Genomic DNA, 20,705 nt, shown 5'->3' on the forward strand with positions numbered 1-20,705 from the left:
CATAAGTTCGGTACACATCTATTGTGAGACTGAGCGGTGTGTGGCTGAGTGACCGGAAGGTCACCGATTCAGACCCCGTGGTCAGCAGAGTGATGTCACCACTGGGCCCTTGTGAACAGCCCTTAAGCTCCGTTGCTTCAGGGACAGGCTGACCCCGCTGTCTCAAATATACGTTGCTTTGGATGAAAGCGTCTGCTAAATAAATAAATGTAAATTTTGGCCAGCTGGAACACGTCCCTCAGCTTTATTCCGGAAGTTCCAGAGAAATGATGTCCAATGAAATGCATGACTTCCTAGAAAGCCTAACCCCACCCCCCACAAAGGCACCTTTTTATCACAAGCTCTTAATTAATATAATTGTGTGATTAAATAAGCGCAACCTCTACTTCACCAGGGAAAAAACGGGGGATACTTTTACTGTTAATTGCAAAACAGATTTCAGACACGCCAAAAATGTTTTGCATCTACTCAGGTTTCCAAATTTCAGATTAAATAGTTTTCACATTAAAGCTTTGGAAAAAAAATCATCATAAGCTTCCCTTTGAGTCGTACGACTGCAGTAAGGGAGAATTAGCCTCCGTGCCACCATGTTCTCATGCATGCAGTATTCCACAAGGAATAAAAAAATATTTTTGGCCACCAATTCACCTCTTAGGACACCAAACAACATTCATTAGCTGAAGTGCTGGTCCATAACCAGATCACAGTCCTTGCACTGTTACAGTTCATTCGACGCTTGATTCCGTGAAGTGTGACAGTCGTGTAAAACGTGTGCTGTCACGGGGGCAAAGGCCAGCGTCGCCCCTGCACCAACATCCCACATTTATCTTATTTCGTACTGAAATTGTTTCTCAAAATTCACACCCCTGCTTGTTGAAATGTCAACACCAGAATGCGTCTTCATGAGTCTTTTCACCTTTCATCTCAGTGGACTCGCTCTGTGTCAGTAATGCTCTTCGTCATCTTCCTCGCTGTCAAGTCCTTCAACAAGCAGACCCTCATCTCTGCCTTTGTTCCTCCGCTCCTCTCTGAAGTCGTAGGAGAACAGGCCTGGGTTCCGCGCGCACAGTTCACTGTAGGCATCCGCCAGAGCTCCGAACTTGGCGACTGAGAGCTGGGTGGGCCGCAGGGTTGGGTCCACATCCGCCATCCGCAGCATTTGCTCAGCGAGCTCCAGACGCGACACCTCCGGGAAGAGCATCCTGGGAACGGGAAGCATGCCGCGCACCAGGGGAAAGAGAGCAGAAAATGTAAAATAATAAAACAAAATGCACTTCTACCTGCTGTCATTACATAAATTATCCCTCAAACAACACACCAATGAGTCATAACTGCTACACTCAAGCTCCTCTCTCTTATCAGGGCTCCAAGTCTACCACAACCACAGGGAAAATGATCCGTGGTACAGGAAATTACTTTCATTGGTCAGGAGCATACTCTAGAGGACAGGCAGAACAGTTAGTACGATGATAGGAAAAAAGGCGCCGTTCAGACATTCTTACTCAATCCCTCTGCGGCAGAATTTCCTCCGAAACTGGAAGACGTTCTTGACGACTTTCTCCACCAGCTTGAAGGGCTGTTGGATGTGGGGCTGAGCCAGTGGAGTGAAGTGCACTACGCCCACGTCTACCTAGACAGGCACACAAAAACAGACAGTCAGGCAGCTGGGGGTGGGGGGGGGGGTGCTTAGGCACCCTTTGGGGGGACACTTAGGAAATCGTGGGTGTGGGGGAGGGAGAGTGACGCAACACGTGATGGGAAGCCGGTTTCTGGTTGCCACAGTAACACCTGTGTGGAGGACTGTAAGAACCATCCTCTTTGTATGTGATTACCAGCTCAGCCTCCCTCTCCAGCCACTGCTGCTGTTGCTAGCGCACAGCTTACCGCCAGCAGCGTGAAGGAAAGCGTGGATGTTCCCGAACGCGGTCCTTCCCTTAAGTAAAGCCGGCTGTAGGACGCACGTTTGCCACAGACGCAGGCAGCATCTGAGCAGAGGGGCCGCATAAACACAGGGGCAGCTGGACTCCTTGGGTGCTGGGGGGGGGGGGGGGGGGGCGTGGAGGTTGGCTTTATCTCCTTTTGAGCTGCAGCTTCACCGTCCCCCCCGTCAGTGCTAAGCCGATGTGACAAACTGTTAAGGCAATTGTGCCAAAGCCCCACTTCTCCCAGACTCCGCCGCTCTACTGCCTACGGCTTTCTTCCTCTTTTCTGTGGGAAATAAAAGGAATTGCGGACAAAAGCTTCCTGACAAGCAGGGGCAACACAGGCGTGTTCCCGCGCGGCTGCTTTTGTTTCTCCCTTCATCGGATCCATCTTTGCGCGCTCTCAGGGTGGGCGCCCCCATCCTGGATGGAGCTCCCGGGAGCTCGACCGAGTTGCCGCCGGTGCTGGATCCCGACCAGCAGCACAGCCGGCGGGGAAGGAGCCGGGGGATGGTAACGGTCCGTGGGAGATAAAGGAATGCGTTGCGACTGGCTCGGGCTCTCCTGGCGGTGATAGTGCGCTCCACCGGCATCGGGGCTCAGAGCACCGTTCACGAGCAGACACCTCGGAACACAGGCTGCACGGCAAGCAGGTAATATGCCTTTCATTGTCCTTTTCAAGACGAGCGCCGATTAACACACCGGTAGCCTGCTGTCGCACTTCGGTCCAGTCTGCCGCGTCTACGTTTAGGTTCCTAAAATTCCCAACTGTTGCACTCGCACCCGAGTTACTCTGGATTTGTAATGATTATATAACGTGCACAATCAGGGATAACGACAGGACAGCGTGATTATGTAGCATTACGCTAATAGGTCATCAGTAAAGCTCTCTCCTCCTCTTGCCTGGTAACGAACAATGCCTGTGCTCCACTGTGGTCTTTGCCGCCATGGCGTCCACTGGGATCTAACTTCTGCATTCTTCGGGCACTAGGGAACCCATTTGTCAGCACCACAAGCTTCTTATGGCAGAGAGGCATGCACACTGCAGAGCGAGCGTCAGAGTTAGAGGGAAAGACGAGAGGGCTTCACATCCCTGTTTGTGCGTCTAAAGGCACTGCAACTGCTGCAGTACGTGGGAGACTGATGAAGAGGGCAACTGCGCCAGTGGCAGTCTTTAAGCGTCACCTGTCGGCTTCAAATCGCACAGAAACAAGCTCATGGGGACCAAATGAATGCAAGCACCTGTCATACCACACATGTGCAGAGAACCTCGAACGCCCAGGGCAAAGCATTGAAAAAGAGGCAAACGGGATGCTTCTGCATGCACACGAGTAACAGTGGAGGATTCCTGGGAAGTGTGTCCCTGGGAGTAATCAGGCCATTTATATTCTGCAGTTCATGATTTAAGAGAGGAGTGGAAAGAAGTCGATATTCTGACTATAGAGGCTGCGGCGTTTCAGCCACAGGGATGTCCGAGTCACTTTACAGTCTGATTTATGAACGTCACCTATGCCAACATCAGCCGCTCCTCTGCTGCGATATATCCTGAACTGAACATCAATCCTTCTCTAACCATTCATGCTGAAAAATCCTTCCGTCGTAAACTTTAAAAGCCATTTCTATATATTTTACTATGCCTTGCTTTGTTCAACTTTTCACTGCTACTCAACAGCAACTTCAGAATACAAGACAACAGTCCCCATACACCTCTTTTTAAGGCTCCAAAAATGAAATTTCCCTTAATCTCTCAATTTAATACATTTTGTTGCCTTGAGGAAAACACAGCTCCTAATGATTTTTAAATCCTATTCTCAAAATTACTTATCAAAGCTATTTGAAACATTAATTTTTGTCCCTATTATTATTTTTAAATTTGTAAAGCTGATATTTTCATAAGTCTGTATTTTCTTTTCACTATTTCACATATAGATTGTCACAATAAAAAAAAGATATATATACAAGGAATTCATGCGTGGATGTTAGTTAAATAGGATCTATGGAAAGCGCGTATCAGTTAACAGATCATTTAATATGACATTAAACGCTGGTACAATCAAAATCCAGCAACTTCATCATATGAATGACTCCATAAACGGTTCCTCCTAAGCTTTTCATCTAAAGACAAGCAGACTCCCAGCATGCCCCAAGCGGCAATCTGCCGTTCGTCCTTGGGAGCATCACCCAGCCGAGACACTGGCCGTCCTGGGGGGTTCCACCCGAGTTGCCATCACATTCGTCTCCCTTTGCTCGACTTCAGGCTCCGGCAAGCAAAGCAGAAACAAGAGAATGCATGGCTGCGTAATAGATGCACGGAAGAACAAGAAAACATTCCTGAAAAGTGGAAGTAATGGACAGGGAGGAGGTGGGACAATTCCTTCAGAAGGACAGTTCACGATTACTTGGTCATGGTGCAGAGGTACTCAAGGGCAGCAGGCTATCAGGCTACTATACACAAAAGGCTAGAAGTGCTTCCCATCCAGTGCTTCCTATAAAGGAAAAAAAAAACCACACACATGCCCGTAAACCATTCTGCTTAATTGCTAGATGGTATACAAGGCTCTCTCTCTCTCTCTCTCACACACACACACACACACACACACACACACACACCAGCATGTGCTCACAAAGATCTTGGATGTATGTCCTGAGAATGTCAGTATGTCCGGAGAATACTTTCACATATTTGAAAAAGGACAGAGTAATTCCCAAGAGATCCGTTTTGTTTATGATATTTTTATATAAACTGAAATGAGAATTTCACAAGAATTTAACAGCACACAATTATCCCAATCCCACTGTGTGATTCAGTTACAGGTTGGCATATTTCCCATTTGGCTTTGCCTAGAACGTACACATCTCTAAATAACCCCTAGAAACAGCTAAACTGGTTGTCTGCATCGACAGAGTAAAGCTTCTGTGTCTTTTTCACCAAAAGATACAATAAATACAAAATCGTCAGCGGTTTACAATTACTGCATAATATATGGGAACGACAATTTGCCAAATAAAAATCAACTTAGTTGGCTATACTTACGTATTCATTCTCACAGTACTCTCACAGACAAACTTGGGCATACAGACAGCCCCTTTTACCACCGAGTAGAAAGACTTTTGGCAAAATTACAAAACCACAAATGCGACATAAATTATTTGGGGGAAAAAAATTATATACAAGACGACACAATGAAGGGACCAGCCTGGATGATTTTACATTGAATTTGCTCTTCTGGGAATCAGTAGGCCGCAGCTCTGCTTTTTGCCTTACCATATGGTGACAAGAGATTGTAAAAGAAATGGAATGTGCCTGTAATGGCCCATCGGGCTGCAACACATCACCACACACTGCAGGCTGTGCTAACCGCAGCTCCCCCACCCCCTTATACATTTCATATAGCATAAATGCTGGGTCAGCACTTGTACGAATCTTCATTGATGATACAATTTCTCTCTCACACACACACACACACACACTCACAGCTTTGTAAATCATATCTTTGTGGGGACTCTACCTTCATTTCTATGGGGAAATCCCAGCCTTAACACCTATGCAGCCCTAACCTTAACCATAAGTAAGCAAACAAAAATATGAGATTTGCGCCATTTGTTGAGGTTTTTTTGATTGCATTCACAGATCTTTCATGGGGACTTGAAAAATGGTCCCCACTACATCAAAAAAACTGGTTTTTCTTACATTGCAGGAAAAATTTGGTCCCCACAATATAATATAAACACACACACACACACACACACACACACGACAGCCAGGAAAGCCTGAAGTTTATCACCCCAAGGTCAGCATCCACAAAGGTTTTGACTTGGAGCATTTGCAGCACTCCTAACAACATTGATATATATGCTTGAAGAGCATACCTTGGATCAATAGTCTTACTGGAACATACCGTATGCACCATGAAGCAGTGTAACACTTACAATGGTCTCAAGGGGAAGCAGGATTTTCTATTATGAAGACCATCTGAAATGGGCCGGGAATACTGGACTCTGGCTGAACCTGGTTCAATAAACTCGTCTATAGCCATCCAACCCCCCAACCTCTTTGCCTTCTACTGTCACTGATGAATCAAAGCCATGTTAGTTTTCCCTTCCCCCATCTGCAGAGGGGTCCGGTGCATGGACAGGGGCAGCAGCCATAAGTTTAAGTCCCCATTGAGAGCTCACTGATGACCCAGGCAGGGAAGGGTCACGTTAGACACGCCTGGCTTTTAGTTTACCGCACCCTTGCTGAGATCACTTTCTCCGTCAAGAAAAACAAGGCAATCCACTGCATGTCTACACTCTTCCCATGGGAAATTACAGGGAAGATTAAAAAGGAATGGGGGCATATTCAAACCACCTTGTAACATATATTATTTGTTTATCTCCAATGCTTAATACAATTCCTACTAAGCTGTTGTAGGTTTACTACGACATAAATTTGAATAAGAGCTAAAATGGGTTGAATGGATTTGACAAAATTAAAGTTGTATATTTCACAAACCGCGGTTACATAATTCATTATATAAGGATCTCGATAACTTAAAAATGTGTATATTATTAAGGGACCGCAAAATAAACTTGCGAAGACAAAAGGCCACCTTCTACCGGCGGGGGACACGTCTATTCGTCAGAAACAAATATCGGCAAGCATTTTTTTTTTTTAATGTATGACACGGCTCAGACACGTTTCAACACGTCTGAAAGCTTTACGTAAAGGCTGTTGGCGCTACTTAAACAGCAGCTAGTTAGCGTAAACCTGGGTAAAACGAAACAGCTAACGTTTGGCGGGCAGCTTCCGAGGACGGAGGGAGGCTCGCGCTCGTGGCAGGAAAAGCCGGCTCGCGGAGGTGAGGACGCGCGCGGCGCGACGGATAACGGAGGACCTTCATTTAACGGTTGTTTTCCTAAACGGACAGTAAAACTAACCCGGTGCTTCGGTCCGACGACGTCTTCTCGCTATTTCGGCGAGTCGGGTTAGGAATAAACTCTATAGAGAAAAGGAAACACACACACCAGCTGCGCGTAAGTGGCGTTTTTCCTTCTTATGTTTAAGCCGCAATTGTTATACATAATGTGAATTTTCCCCATTTATGAATGACTATTGTATGGACAGAGCCGCACCAGAACGATGACCTTTTAAATTAAGTCTGTCAGTTCACAGACTACTGACGTGGGAGCTCTTTTCTGTTTCAATGGACGGAAAATAACGCGTTTTCACACACCGGGTGAGCATGTGGGGGATCAGCACTCAGAGCTCCCCTAACAGCCAAAGAAAGTGATGACACGTCTGGATTTGTGCAGTTAAGCCCTCACCCCCACCTTTCCCCCCCTCCAGCACGCGCTCAGAAATCGCTGCAAACAAACTGGCTCGCCATAGCACTGGGGCTGCACCAGCGGAGAGGTAAGCGTTCTTAACATTTAAGTAAACACATTATACATTCACCTTAACTCTGCCCTAGATTCCTGTCTATGATGACAATTATTTCAACACAATGCGAGGAAACCCCGATTTCCTTCACACTCCTTTGATAAGGAACAGCATTAAAGTGTTTGACGTTGCCTTTTTAAACTTCTCAAGCATGCTGAATATAAAATCGGATGTGATTATATGTAATGTTCTCCCTCGCATTACTGGTGAGGAAGGTCACTGAAGCAGACCAACAGTAACACTCTCCTTCCCAGAGAGGACACTGCAGCTTTAAGTACATTTATTGAGGCTTGCAAATATCAGAAACTCCTTCCTCCTCTACGGCCGCACTTTTGAGCTGCTCCTGCATCTCCCCAGAACAGGCACATACGCACAGAATCTGTCTCGCTCTCCAGTCTGCTCTTGTCTGGCCTCACGCTTTCCTTTGTTCCCCAGAAAAGCGAGGGGGGGGGTGTTGCATCCTTCTAAATTGAATTCTTGTTTTGCTTTTCCCACAGTCCACAGGAGCTGGTGCTGAAGACGGATCTGTTCCTAAGATCTGCAGAGGGGGGATATAAAGGGGAGGCAAGAGGACCCAGGGCAAAGGTGCCCCTGACGGTGGGGGGAGGACAGGGGTGGGCAAGGTGCAGGGATGGCTTCCGCTGGCATGCAGATCTTCGGCTTCATCCTAGCACTACTGGGCATCTTTGGGGCCATGGTGTCCACACTGCTGCCCAACTGGAAGGTGAGCGCTGACGTGGGCTCCAACATCATAACGGCCATCTCCCAGATGCAGGGGCTATGGATGGACTGCACCTGGTATAGCACCGGTATGTTCAGCTGCACTCTGAAATACTCCGTGCTGGCACTGCCTGCCTACCTGCAGACGGCACGCACCTCCATGGTGCTCTCCTGTGTGCTTGCCAGCCTGGGCTTGTGCCTTGCTTCCCTGGGCCTCAAGTGCACCCGCTGGGGAGGTGGCCGGCAGTCCAAGAGGCACACAGCCATTGCCAGCGGGGGATGCTTCATTGTGGCTGGCCTTCTTTGCCTGGTCCCTGCATCCTGGTTCACCAATGAGGTCATCACCAACTTCCTGGACTCCAGTGTGCCGGAGAGCAATAAATTTGAACCAGGAGGGGCTGTGTACGTGGCCTTCGTATCTTCGGGATTCCTCTTTGTAGGGGGATCAATTTTCTGCATGTCCTGCCCAGGGAAGCGGCGGGGCCACCAGGATCTGATCCTCACTCCTCCTGATAAGCTACTGCAGCATCAACAGCAGCAGCATCTCATCCAGCAGCAGTTACAGCATCCGTATTGCTCCCTCTCGCCCCTGGACAGCAAGGCTGGCTACAGCCTGCAGGACTACGTGTAGCCTGCGCCCGATTCGCGAGGAACACCGCACCACACAGCAGCTCTGAAACTGCGAGATGGAGGAGGAGAGGGGATGGTGATGACTGACACACACACCCCCCCCCCCCAATGCTTTCCTATACTGCAAGCACAAGTGATGTGGAGAGATTCCCCCAGCAATGTTTCAAATACTGAATATACCCCGTAAAGCACGTTGTGGCATTGCTGGGACGAGGCAGGAGAGAGAGCCATCGACTAAATGCAGATGTCCAGCACCAGGGATTATTAACAGTTCCATGGAGAATGGATTAACTGTAAGAAGCATCCCCCCCACCCCCCCCACTCGCCAAAGGTTTGAATCGAAAAAGCAATTATTTAGCTACTAACAATCATTTAATTTTAATAAACTGGCAATACATCCTAAAGAGGCAATATGTGAATGTTATCCTTAGCTTTTTTGTAGTTAGCCATTTGCTAGAATCACAGTTCTGATTTTAATCATTTTGTGTCTTATTTTGATAAGCTAATGGAATGGTGATTATTCTACCGCAGCATGCTGTCTGAAGTTAGTGAATTATGCAGCGGAATGCCTAGTAGAATCTGAAAAGCAGACACTATATATTGAACTTAACCTATAGTAAACATACACCAGTAAAACTGTTCAAAATGACAAGACAAATAACGACACCAAGTTGCAGATTAAACAAACACAAACATGAGCCACAGTCTAGCTCCTGTTTCTCGAAAAAAAGGGAGCGACACCCTCCACGGGTTCAGCAGACGGCTGATATAATGCCGCTGTTTCGGTTCCCATTCACTCCCAACAAAAACAAGCCGTGTCTAGCCGGCTGCACACCGCTAATTTATTCTGTACACACACACGCACACACACACATATATATACACGCCGCTCTCGCGCACTGTGCAGCATGCGCTTTTTCACTTGCGCTGTCCTCACTGCCATGGTAACAGAGCCTCTCGCCCAAATATCTTTATTGTGTGCGTGTCTGTGTGTTGGGGTTGCTGGGGAGGTGGTGTGGGTCAGAGATTATAGCCGGAATGGCTGTGGCACCTCCTTGAGCCCCCTATTGTGAGAGAACATCTGCCGTCATCAACCCCACTGCTGGGGTGGCTCAGTGCCTGGGGACTAAGCTCCTTCAGCTACACTACTCTTGCAGGTCTGATCCCCCCCCCCCCCCCACCATTCCATCTGATCAGGAAACGCTCCATGGAGGATATAGTCTATAAACAGTCCATCACTAAACAGAGGGATTCCCTCATCGACCTCATATTCCAGAGCTGTAATGTGGTCAAGGACTATGTTTATAAAAGTGAATGCAATATTATAAAATGCAGGGAGAAGCAGTTTGAGCATGATTTAGGCTAATATGAATGCACTGTGCTGATATTCAAATGGTGCATGCTTTATAATCTCATGAACATTTGAGTGTGTGCTTTTTTTAAATCTCATTGTCCATCTGCGGCTTCCTCACGTCACTAGAACATATGTCGCAGTTTCTCACTCACGGGAGACTATGCACCTGGAGTTCCAATAGCCCAAACCCTGCCGATGAGCAGACTGGGCCTCGTTTTCTCACGCTGTTTGTATGGTCCTCTCTCCCTCTCGCTGTGTGTGTGTGTATATGTGTGTATGTGTTTGTGTGTGTGGCCACGGCATCCATTGCCAGCTGCCACATCTCCAGTCCAATCCAGGCAGCACCACTGACGGCCCCGGGCCGAGATTCGTACGGTGCTACGTTCTTTCCGTCAGGCAGAGCCCCATGAGCGGGTGAGCAGATGGCAGGGCCCAGATCGCTGCTCACAGGCTACCACACTGCTCACTGCAGGCACCTCCGGCAAGTTGGCTGCCCTTATGGGCAGATTATATGCTTCATTGTCAACAGTGTGACAATCTGTCAAACTCTTGCCTGTATTAACTGAAAACACAAAAAATAGTATCTTTAAAATAAATAGATAATTGAAAGCCTCGGTTCAAGATCAGACAAAAAACAAAATAAACAAATAAAACCAGTACCAATAATTTTCTACGGTCTTTTTCCTCAAACAAATTGGTCATACCGTTTCCTTCATATGGGCTTATTCGTAAAGCCTAAAGACTCCAGGCACCTGTAAACAATGAAGTGGAATTTGAATTCTCATTTCTGTATGTTATAACCACCTTCATATTTACCTAAGAGAGCACAGCAGTCATCACCAGCTGGTGTAAGTGCCCAGACTTAGGCCAGTTCATATCTTTTTTCCAGGTTATAGCCATGACTATATGCCTCATCGAAATACCAGAGCATGCTAATATCTTCTTTATAAGAAGACTACTTGACACTTGGAGTGCAAGATGGCGAATGTCAGTTTGTTGCCAAGGGTAAGGGCCAAACGAGCCCTGACCTGCTTGCTGCCATTCCGTTAGCTGTACATATCAGTTCCACGGACGTCCTCCCAGACTGGTTTCAGTGGATAAACCAGCTGGGAGGGAGGAACCTCTAACTGACGTGCTTCGTCATTGTGCAGCTTCCCCCATCTGCACATTGCTTCATTACTAGTGCCAAACGCTCCAAGCACAAAACAGTGGGCTTGTGTGTCAAACTTCAGCTATTGTACAGTGCAAATACAGATTGGGTTATTTTGATAATGGCAGTTTATTTTTGTTGATGTCAAAGCTTTTCGTAGTTTGCTAACAAATCAGAGCGGCTCAGGATGTTTCGTCGTCTCGGTGTGCTTGTGCAAGTAGTTATATTTTTATTAATAAAATTATTTTGTGGAAGCTAAATTGTGGCTGTAAAATCATTTTAATGTCTTTCTTGGTTCTCGTCTGGAGATAGCATAAATGTGCCTGCCAGAATGTTTTGGATGGAACAAGATGTGCAGAACGTGGGATTGTTGGCTGCTTGCAGTCCTCACATTGGCTATGCAACATACCCTAAAAAGCAGCTCAGTGGGGGAGGACTCAGTCTTGTAATAGGCCTTCAGAACACATCATAAAAACGTTCAGAAAATGAATATGAGCAACGAGATGCCAGCAGAGCTCTTTTCAAAAACATTATAAACCTGATCAGTACTGCATCAGGCACACACCAGCCTGTTTTGCTCCTCTAAACCATATACAACTGGCATCTCTGGGTACCCCTCAAAATGGCAACACATCCTTTGCTTTTCCTGCCAAATATGATGAGTGTGTAATTTTAGTCTGATGTGAAAACAGCTGGGTAGGCAGCCAAAACTGCGAGCGGATCTGCATTGTTTCTACCTGGTTTGCTAAGTGTTATGTCAGCTTAATTTGCCCAGCAAAGAAATCAATCATGGCAGTAACACACGTAACCCACAGCGGCCAAACACTCAAAGCTGTCCCGCTCTCAGCAATTATTTTCAGCGTTTTCCCTTCAGGTCTCTCTTGTACATCTTAGCCGAATTTATCCGAGCAGCACTGAATGTTATATTTCGAATGAAGACTGCAAAAATGAATTTGATTTTTTTTTTTAAAGCATATTCTTCATGGCTCTCATTGCAGCCACTGATCTGATGTGTGGAAATATTTTTCTTTGAACATCTACCCGACAGGATTATTCAAGAGTTGTAGGAGTTCACTGATCATGAAAATAAAAAAGAGGCCCTTATAGGCAAACACTAATAAGATCTGTTCCTCTGTGTATTTAACCTACATTCTGGCTAATGCGTTCTACCCACCAGAGCAGTTAGGATAGATCATGGACACTGGCTGCAGCACGATGAAAGCCTTGAAGGGTGAGCTCAAGGCAGAAGGGTTTCTATCACACCCCAAACATCTTTACTCTTTACAAAGCAAAGTTCGTTACAACGAAATTCAAAGTCCACCGCAGACAGCATCGGAGGAAACACGAGCGAGAAGCTAGTGATGGATCTCTTCTTATCATGCTACTAGGCAGAGGCATTGAGAGAGAGGTTTCAATTACTGACAAAATAGGTAGAAATAAAGCAGTCCATCACTGCACCATCAATCACCAAGCCCATCACCGCTAAAAACGTCCCACCTATTGCTGTGCGATCACTCAATATTTCTCATCTCCATTTTTATGGAAAACAATCGTAATAAAGGCTGCAGGCAGAATACGGTCATCACCCTCAGGCTGAGATGGACCATGGCAGGTTAGGAGATCCCCTCCAAGACCAGTACATCAAAGGGAGCTCTTAATTACAAAAACGCTGCTTACAAAAGCAAAATAGAGTAGGACAAAATGGAGAATGCGTAAGGCGATGCATCATTTAAATAAAAAGATAACATTGTGATATCAGGAGCCTTCACGCGTTTTGGCACTCTGCCTATCAAAAACCGCAGAACAGATGAATTCTCGCCATGATTTTCCATAATGCAGAAATATGAACCTTCAGTAAGCACTTACTGGAGTATTACATTAGCATATACAGTGATTTTTGTACAATACAATATTTCTATACAAAACCTCGCTCAAGTGAATGGCATTTAGATTGACGTGTTTTTGCGTTCACTGCAAAAACAAATACAAAGAAGCTGATTAAAGATACATTGTTGACCTCAAGCAATGTTGCCATTGCACCTGTAATGTGATTTTTGTTATTTCGTTAATTTAAAACGTCAAAAAAGCAGTCACTGCCTTGGTAGAGTGCTCTACGGTAGAGTATTTTTAGCTTTTAACTTGGGACATTGATACATGAGGCAGTGTGCCTTCAGGCATTCACCGGCGCACGAAACGTCATTGAAATCTCTTTCCTTTGCTCCTGATGCATTAATTGACCCCGTTTATTTGCAGCAAAAATCGAGAGCAATGAGGAAAACACAATTTTTCCAGTAGTTTGGCTCTGAACTAGAAACATCCATTTAAGTCAGCAGATTTTAAAATGAGCAAGAATGTATCACTTTATATGGCTGTAATCTGGCAATAAAACCTTATTCACGGTAGAGTTAGAGAAACATAACAGAGACATACAGCAGCACAAAGTAAGGCGATTTGGCTGGCTAAACACAAATCCTCAAATCGGAATCCAATCAGCATTCAGTCTGATTCCACACCCTACACACCAGCCAATCACCAGTGTGGCTGCAGCCACAGTCAATCACTGGCACGCCATCATAAATACATGTTGGCCAACCATCCAACAACGTCAGACCTAATCAGCAGCTTCCCCTGCTGACGTGAACTCCACCATTAAAATGCTCGGGGAATCGTCTGCTTTTCAACATTTCCTTGCCCGTTTACAACAGTTGGCATGTTCAGAAAGAGCAACAGCCGGCCATTGGTCCTGAGAAGACCAAATACCAGGAAGACATCAGTCCTCCATCTCGTCGCCTTTGGAGATGGTGGAATGAATCAGCCATTATTCAGGCTGCCGATGACATCGGCACAGGCATCCATCTGCCCGAGGTGGACTCCGCTCTGCATTATATCGATCTCCGTCACGGTTCCTGTCCCTTGGAGTGCCACTCATTCTGTCCACAGCAAGGGGGTCCTTCCCTGTCACAAATCTCTGCATGGCTGTTCTGTCTCTATGGGGGGGGGGAATTCTTTTTTACTGCCACTGAGCATGTGACAAAAGGGCTTTCTACAGACACCACAGTGGATACAGATTAGTAGTATTAAATTTGCAAAATCTTATTGATTAAACCACAAAATGAATATAAATGATCGAAATCCATTTTTAAATACAGTAAAACAACACAGCACAACACAGACTTAATGAACAAACAGTACTTCAGAAAAGAAAGTGATAATTCGTATTATGCATGAAAAAGACACTGAGATGCAGTTCAGGAGGGAAAACATTTACACACATTTGTTGCTATGGGACACCATGGGAAGCAAAAAGCTCATAATTACTACGCGTGTAAAATTACCCAACGTTACCCTCATATTTCATAAACAACGAAAGAGAATCCTTGAGCCCGAAACCCCATTTTGTTTTAAGGTTTGTCTAAATGGTGGTTTTCATCCCAGTACCTGATTCCACATCTGCGTAAAAACATTCACAGTATACACATGCTTAGCTGGGACTGGCAGTAAGGTGCCTCTGTCCGATGAGAGTCATTGCAGTCATTTATTCTGACAGCATGAATTATAAGCCACGTTTTCATTCACTTAACTCATTCTCACAACCCCTCCTCCCTCCCCCCCCACACACACAGAGTCAGGATGAAATATTTACTTGCCTGTTCATATCACCCACCCAGCAAGAAAATCAGTGTTTGAAGTTCTCAAACGGTTTGACTTCTGTGGCAGATAAGCAGAATTTTACCCTCCACATGTCACTCCGCTAGATGTCAGAAACCTTCACAGCATTCCTGCACATCTTCAAAAATACCTCTAGGAGGCAGCGACTTCTGAAGGCCTGACTGCAGCTTCCTGAATGCAGCTGGCTATCCGCATACTGCGCTAATTAGACGCTCATTAATGCGTCGCACGCTGCTACATCAAGCCTGCCTCCCACATTATCAAACCCACGGGGAGCGGGACTAATGCAAAAAAATAATACTTTTTTTTTTTTTTGTTAAATTGTCCTACGTAGCAGCTGATCCGGATGGGAGATTTCCCCATCCGACAAGGCACACCCCCCCAGGAGGGCTGCGGTGACGTTTGATAAAAACACGGCGACATGGTGGGAAGGGTGTGGAATCCTACCTTGGGTTTTGGCACAAAGGCTCGTCCCGGGATGGTGAAACAGTCGCGTACTTTGCAGAGGTGCTGGGCCATGACAGACAGGCGGCTTCTCTGCCTGCTCCCAGGGCCGGCAGTCAGCCTCTGGATGGGAACAACCTCAGCGTGACCTCGCTTGTTGGCAGGATTGGCTAACAGGTTCACACATTCCTGGGGACAGCAGCCGCTGTGTCAGTTCACACTACGCTCTGGGATGCTACAATTCCCAGGGATTTGGACCCCCAGCGTCGCTGGCCTAAGTGCAAACTCCTTGACTGCTATAATGCGCGATGCCCCAGAGAGATGGCAGGGAAGTGGGCCACCGCACACCACACACGCTCCTGAGCAAGTTGCATTATGGGAATTTAAACAAAAACCCAGGTTTAATATTACTATACGACATTATTTGTTCATCCAGAGATAATATTCATGACTAGCATCTTTCAGACCTGTGCAATAAATACTCTGAATCATTCAAGTAGGACAACACTTCAAGTACAGAGGAGATGGACTCAGGGGAGAAAAACAGAGATAATACAGGCATATTACAGAAATAGTACAAAGCCCAATAAGATGGAGGCTGACGGCACCTCGTCCCCTGTGAGACTGTGGCAGCTTTTCAAAATGTCACACCTTTTCACCGAGATGCCGTCGTCACCAAATGCAAACGAAGGCAAAAATATAATAAAATAAAAAAAAAATCTGCACACACCTCCGCAACCTCCTTCTGGAAGGTGAGCGTCAGCCGAGTGCGTCCGAATGCAAAGGGGCCGGTCCGGTCAGACATGGCCTCCAGCCACTTGATGATGAGGGGGGTGGAGACGCTGAAGGGGAGGTTCCCAATGATGTGCAGCTCTGGAGGTTCTGTTGGGGGTGGGGGGGGGGCACCACATGTACCATTTCTAATGACAGACTGTCATGGTACTGCAGCAGGAGGGTAGCATAATTCCGCATAGTACAGCGCTGTATATAGTACAGCGCTGATGCAAGCTGGATGACAGCTCAAACTAGGCCCTAGATGCTGGGACACTCACCCTCCTCCCATTTCCTGGCTATTTTTTTCGGAAAACCTCTGTCCATTCTGTAGGTCAGTATGTCACCTTGCACCATTCTCACTCTCCCTGGGGCTGCCTCCGACAGGAGCTGCAACAATAGTCGTCTAATTAGGACCCTGGTGCCCGACAGCAGACACATAATGAAAGAAAACAGGGAACATGAACACACTGTCACCTGACATGGCTAGGGCAAGTCACAGCACTGCTTTTAAGCCATAAAATGTATATGTTGCTCTAGACAAGTGGAAAAAAAAAATGATCAAAACTAGCCACGAACGGAAAATCCCAGTGACTGCAAACATCGCTGATTAAACTATACATTAAGCATTCACTTGCATTCCCGCTTTCGCTATTTTTGTTGTTAACATTCTTTTTAAAAGAAACTCGCTGCATGGAATATTAATTTGCTGGATCTAAAATGGGATACTTCACTTAATGTTTTAAGGGAGTGCGGCTCTCACTTACGTTGCACTCCCCTGTGGTTGAGAGAGAAGACTCTTAGTCCATCCAAGCATGTTAAGCGAACATAAGACCTGACTCTGGAAATTAACTGGAAATTGTTGCCACTTTGAAAGATGCATCAGCCGTCTTCCATTTTGGGTCCATTAGACAAAATGAAAAAGTGGACCTCGAATGTTCAGATAAAGTGCACGCAACATCACTTCTCATTTTAACTGCAAATTTAAATTAATTTTTATAGAACACGCATCTGTATTTTGTATTAGCATTATACTGTTGCTGTACATTTTTGTCATATAACCCCATAAGTCTATAATAATACAGAAATCTGTAATATTTTGATGAGCCTGATCGTTACAGACCTCACTATAATAATCAGCTACAGATTCACAAAGAGGACTTTCAACCAGATTAGTTAGTCCAGTCATCCGACAAGCAAGTAATCCCTAGTTATCTGCGACGCATCTCATCTGTGAATAATGGTAACTACACATCTCTGAATAAAAAAGGCTGTATGGAATGGAGGGCAGCATTAGCGTTTGAACACAAGGCTCATTCGACAGCAACTTGCATGTAAAAATATGCTAATTTCTGCCCAAGAGTATACTGTGAAAAATGGCGATTTAGCGGCATTAGGCTAAAGCGTGAAACCAAACACCTGGGGAGCGATGAACACAGAACGGCCCGCTGTACCGCAGGAGGCCTACCTGCAGGCCCGGGATGAACCGTGCGTCCTTCTCCACCACCAGCAGGTCGGCGGCACCGGCGTTCAGGATCGACCGGGTCAGACCCCCCGGCCCAGGGCCCACTTCACACACGTGGGCGCCCTTTAGGCTCCCCGCCTGCCGCACGATTTTGTCTGCATGGGGAGACAAAGGATCATGGGAGATCTGCAAAACAGCTCATATGCTCACCCACTGCGACTAACTTTGGGGGAACAAAAAGCTGCAAAACACACAGTAACACACAGAAATGGAACAAAAGATCCCGATACAGGCAGGGAGCCTGGTATGCTGTATGCCTAGTATGTGCTTTAAGCCAGCAACAGTGTTATATAAAACTCGACAAATGCTTTTCAATTTGAACACTGGTTCTAAATACACCTACACACATTTCTGACACATAATAGCCAGATAGAGCAGGGGGGGGCTAATATCCCTCCCTAGTGCCATAACCATCACTCGTTCCTCCATTTCGTCTTCGTGGCCCTCTGACTCACCCCCATCCTACCTAATTGCTGTAAAACACTGAATGCTGTGCCAAGCTACATTGCCGATCCTGATGACTCTGTCAAGCACCTCAAGGCAACTGTACTAGTGGCTGAGCACCCAGATTTAACCGAATTCCCTCATTTGAGTCATTTTAAGTGAGGTGGAACTCAAGAACAGCTCACCTGTGAGTTTCATGTCCAGGAGAAAATTCTGGGAAAGTTGCCTCTCTGCCCGTAGGTTGTACAGCCGTATGATTTCTCCGATGGTCGGAAGAGGGGGCAGCCGGAAGGCCGCGATTTTGCCGGATGCTGCCATTTCTCAGCTGTTAATAAGCACATTGGTTTTATTGTAACTGACATCGTTGAAGTGCAAAGTGGAACATCGCAAAAAATCATTAACATGCAAACTGACAGGAGCAATCATAGCTCATCAATGGATTACTGAGTTTGATATTCATCTACTTGTATACACAGAGCTAACAGTACTGATTTCAGAAGCTGCAGTAACAACCGCAGATTTACACATTACAATCACAGGTCTAAATTGCCATCCATCCATTCACGAGGGGTCCAGAGGTTACCCCGGAAGTCACAGGTACAAAGCAGGGAACAACCCAGGATGGGACACCAACCCATCGCAGGGCACACTCACACACTCACAGCTTAGCGTTAACCAGAGTACCCAGAGGAAACCCCACGATGACACAGGGAGAACATGCTAACTCTACATGCGGAACCCTGCCAGAGGCATAAACGCAGAGGTGTGAGGCAACAGTGCTGACCACTGCATCAACATGCCACCCTATAATATAGTCATTCTTCATAATGACAGACATATATACTATATAATTGTGGCGATGTTTAATTATTTGACTACACAAAGATTGGAATCCAATATTGTTTATGGGTTGTTTAGTATTTGAAAAAAATCTATAGAGTATAGAAAATCTATGCTTAGAAGCGAAGGACTGGAAAAAGGACTGTTTCGGATTTAAAATACCAGTAGCATTTAAAAACGCACACGTTTTATCCCTGAAGACCAAGGAAACTTGGTTAAATACGACTCATATTATGTTAAAAGATACATGAACCATCGCCCCCACGTGGTCAAGTCAAGTACATCGTTCAATCAAATAGAAATAAAATGCTTTCATACGCAACGCGGTTATACAACATACACGTTACAAATTTTTTTATTTTTTTTAATGGCCATTTTGTGATATAACCAATTTACCGATACACTGACTAATAAAAAAAAATAACTGATGATTACACAGACATTCTGGGAGATAGAAGCAACGCTTGATAAACTATCCATCCTTCCAATTAGCCTCAGCATGTTTCTAGACTGTGGGGGGAAACCGGAGTACCCGGAGGAAACCCCACAACGACATGAGGAGAACATGCAAACTCCACACACGTGACCCAGGCGGAGACTCGAACCCAGGTCCCAGAAGTGTGAGGCAACAGTGCTAACCACTGCACCACCATGCTGCCCAATGATAAGCTATCTGTAATATATTACATATTGTTACTAATAATAATAATAATAATAATAAATAATAATACCTTACAACATAAAAATTCCAATGTGACTGGACAGATCAAAGGACATACAGTTCTGCCATGCATAAATCGTACAAATTGCGGCAATAAAACGCTACAGGTAAAACAGTCTATAACTGACTACCTTTGCAAATTTATGGGGAGTTCTAACCTTTCTTTTACTTTGTTTGAGGTAGACAAATGAACTCTAAACTGCTTAACGGTAACTAAACTAACGACATGCAGGGTGCTGATGCCCCGATAATTACTTCGCCTTCATACTAAATACACGTTACTCCAGCAAGAATTTTATTTTCTGTAAAAATCTTGGAACAACATGTGCCCAAAACGCCGTTAAATTAAAGAAAATACAATAACGTGTTTCTCACCAGGAGGATGATGTTCCGGTTGTAAGGGGTAACGTCAGTTAATTGACAAGGATTTATCCAATAGCGTTTAAGACAGAGTAAACCCCTTCCATTCGGTTAAGGAAGGGCGGGACTTCCGTTTGCCCTTGTATCTGTAACCTGCCCAACGACATTCCGAAACCGCTAGAGGGAGTTACGACATCTTTTTAGTCATATCCACTGGTGGTACTTAAGAAGATATGAAGTATTAGGTAGGAAACACTTTCCCCTCTGGACCGTTTCAAAGGTAGACGGTGGGCGACTGACTCCTTTTGCGTATGGTAATCACACATCTTAGCCCATCTAATGCGTAGCCCTCATTCAGCTAGTGAACCTCTTGACCCGGTTTGCAGCGGCACGAAATTAGTTGCAGTCACTTGATTCGACGTTTAGGGGCGTAGGCTTTATTAACAAGCAGGTGTACCTAATGGACTGGCAACTGAGTGCAGTCCGTAATTTAAAAAATGAATCAGAACCTACCGTTATACATAAGCCGTCTATTACTCGTTGATCTATAAGAAATCCATGATTATTTTCTTTCGCAAAACATGGGAAAATTACGAATAAATCAACTAATTCAGCCAATAAATATATTATGTTAAAGATGTGATTCGTTACGCAAAGATCCACAATATAAAAGTGTAAACGTTAAATAGCATAGACTACTAGAGTACAAGAAAAATTTATAAACCTTTTCTAT

At 45.5% G+C, this 20,705-nt stretch overlaps 2 protein-coding genes and 1 long non-coding RNA gene across 8 annotated transcripts in view; 2 read left to right on the plus strand and 1 right to left on the minus strand.

Annotated features, from left to right (window-relative positions):
- Positions 1-386: 386 nt before the first annotated feature.
- On the minus strand, positions 387-20,438 carry tfb1m (transcription factor B1, mitochondrial). Of its 3 annotated transcripts, none has more exons than XM_048974801.1 (8): positions 19,988-20,438; positions 18,237-18,376; positions 17,551-17,702; positions 16,364-16,472; positions 16,042-16,193; positions 15,315-15,434; positions 1,503-1,630; positions 387-1,202 (listed from the first exon to the last, which is right to left on the minus strand). In XM_048974801.1, the coding sequence occupies exons 2-8, from the start codon at positions 18,367-18,369 to the stop codon at positions 944-946; spliced, it is 1,053 nt and encodes a 350-aa protein (XP_048830758.1). In that variant the 5' UTR covers positions 18,370-18,376; positions 19,988-20,438; the 3' UTR covers positions 387-943. The 3 variants fall into 3 exon arrangements, with proteins under 3 accessions (XP_048830758.1, XP_048830759.1, XP_048830760.1); XM_048974802.1 differs by lacking the exon at positions 19,988-20,438 and adding an exon at positions 19,771-19,966; XM_048974803.1 differs by lacking the exon at positions 19,988-20,438 and adding an exon at positions 19,623-19,706.
- On the plus strand, positions 1,750-11,452 carry LOC125707568 (claudin-20-like). Of its 4 annotated transcripts, XR_007382303.1 has the most exons (4): positions 3,791-6,938; positions 7,252-7,317; positions 7,842-10,462; positions 10,938-11,452. XR_007382303.1 is itself a non-coding variant. In XM_048974805.1 (3 exons), the coding sequence occupies exon 3, from the start codon at positions 7,976-7,978 to the stop codon at positions 8,693-8,695; it is 720 nt and encodes a 239-aa protein (XP_048830762.1). In that variant the 5' UTR covers positions 1,750-2,575; positions 7,252-7,317; positions 7,842-7,975; the 3' UTR covers positions 8,696-11,452. The 4 variants fall into 4 exon arrangements, 3 of the variants coding, with proteins under 3 accessions (XP_048830762.1, XP_048830761.1, XP_048830763.1); XM_048974805.1 differs by lacking the exon at positions 3,791-6,938 and adding an exon at positions 1,750-2,575 and having other exon boundaries at positions 7,842-11,452; XM_048974804.1 differs by having other exon boundaries at positions 7,842-11,452.
- Positions 20,112-20,705, plus strand: part of LOC125707570 (uncharacterized) — a 34,648-nt gene continuing 34,054 nt past the window's right edge. The window contains exon 1 of the long non-coding RNA XR_007382304.1: positions 20,112-20,217. This is a non-coding gene — a long non-coding RNA (uncharacterized LOC125707570). The remainder of the gene's footprint in view (positions 20,218-20,705) is intronic.

The sequence above is a fragment of the Brienomyrus brachyistius genome, chromosome 14 (assembly GCF_023856365.1).
Source record: "Brienomyrus brachyistius isolate T26 chromosome 14, BBRACH_0.4, whole genome shotgun sequence".
NCBI classification, from domain to species: Eukaryota; Metazoa; Chordata; class Actinopteri; order Osteoglossiformes; family Mormyridae; genus Brienomyrus; species Brienomyrus brachyistius.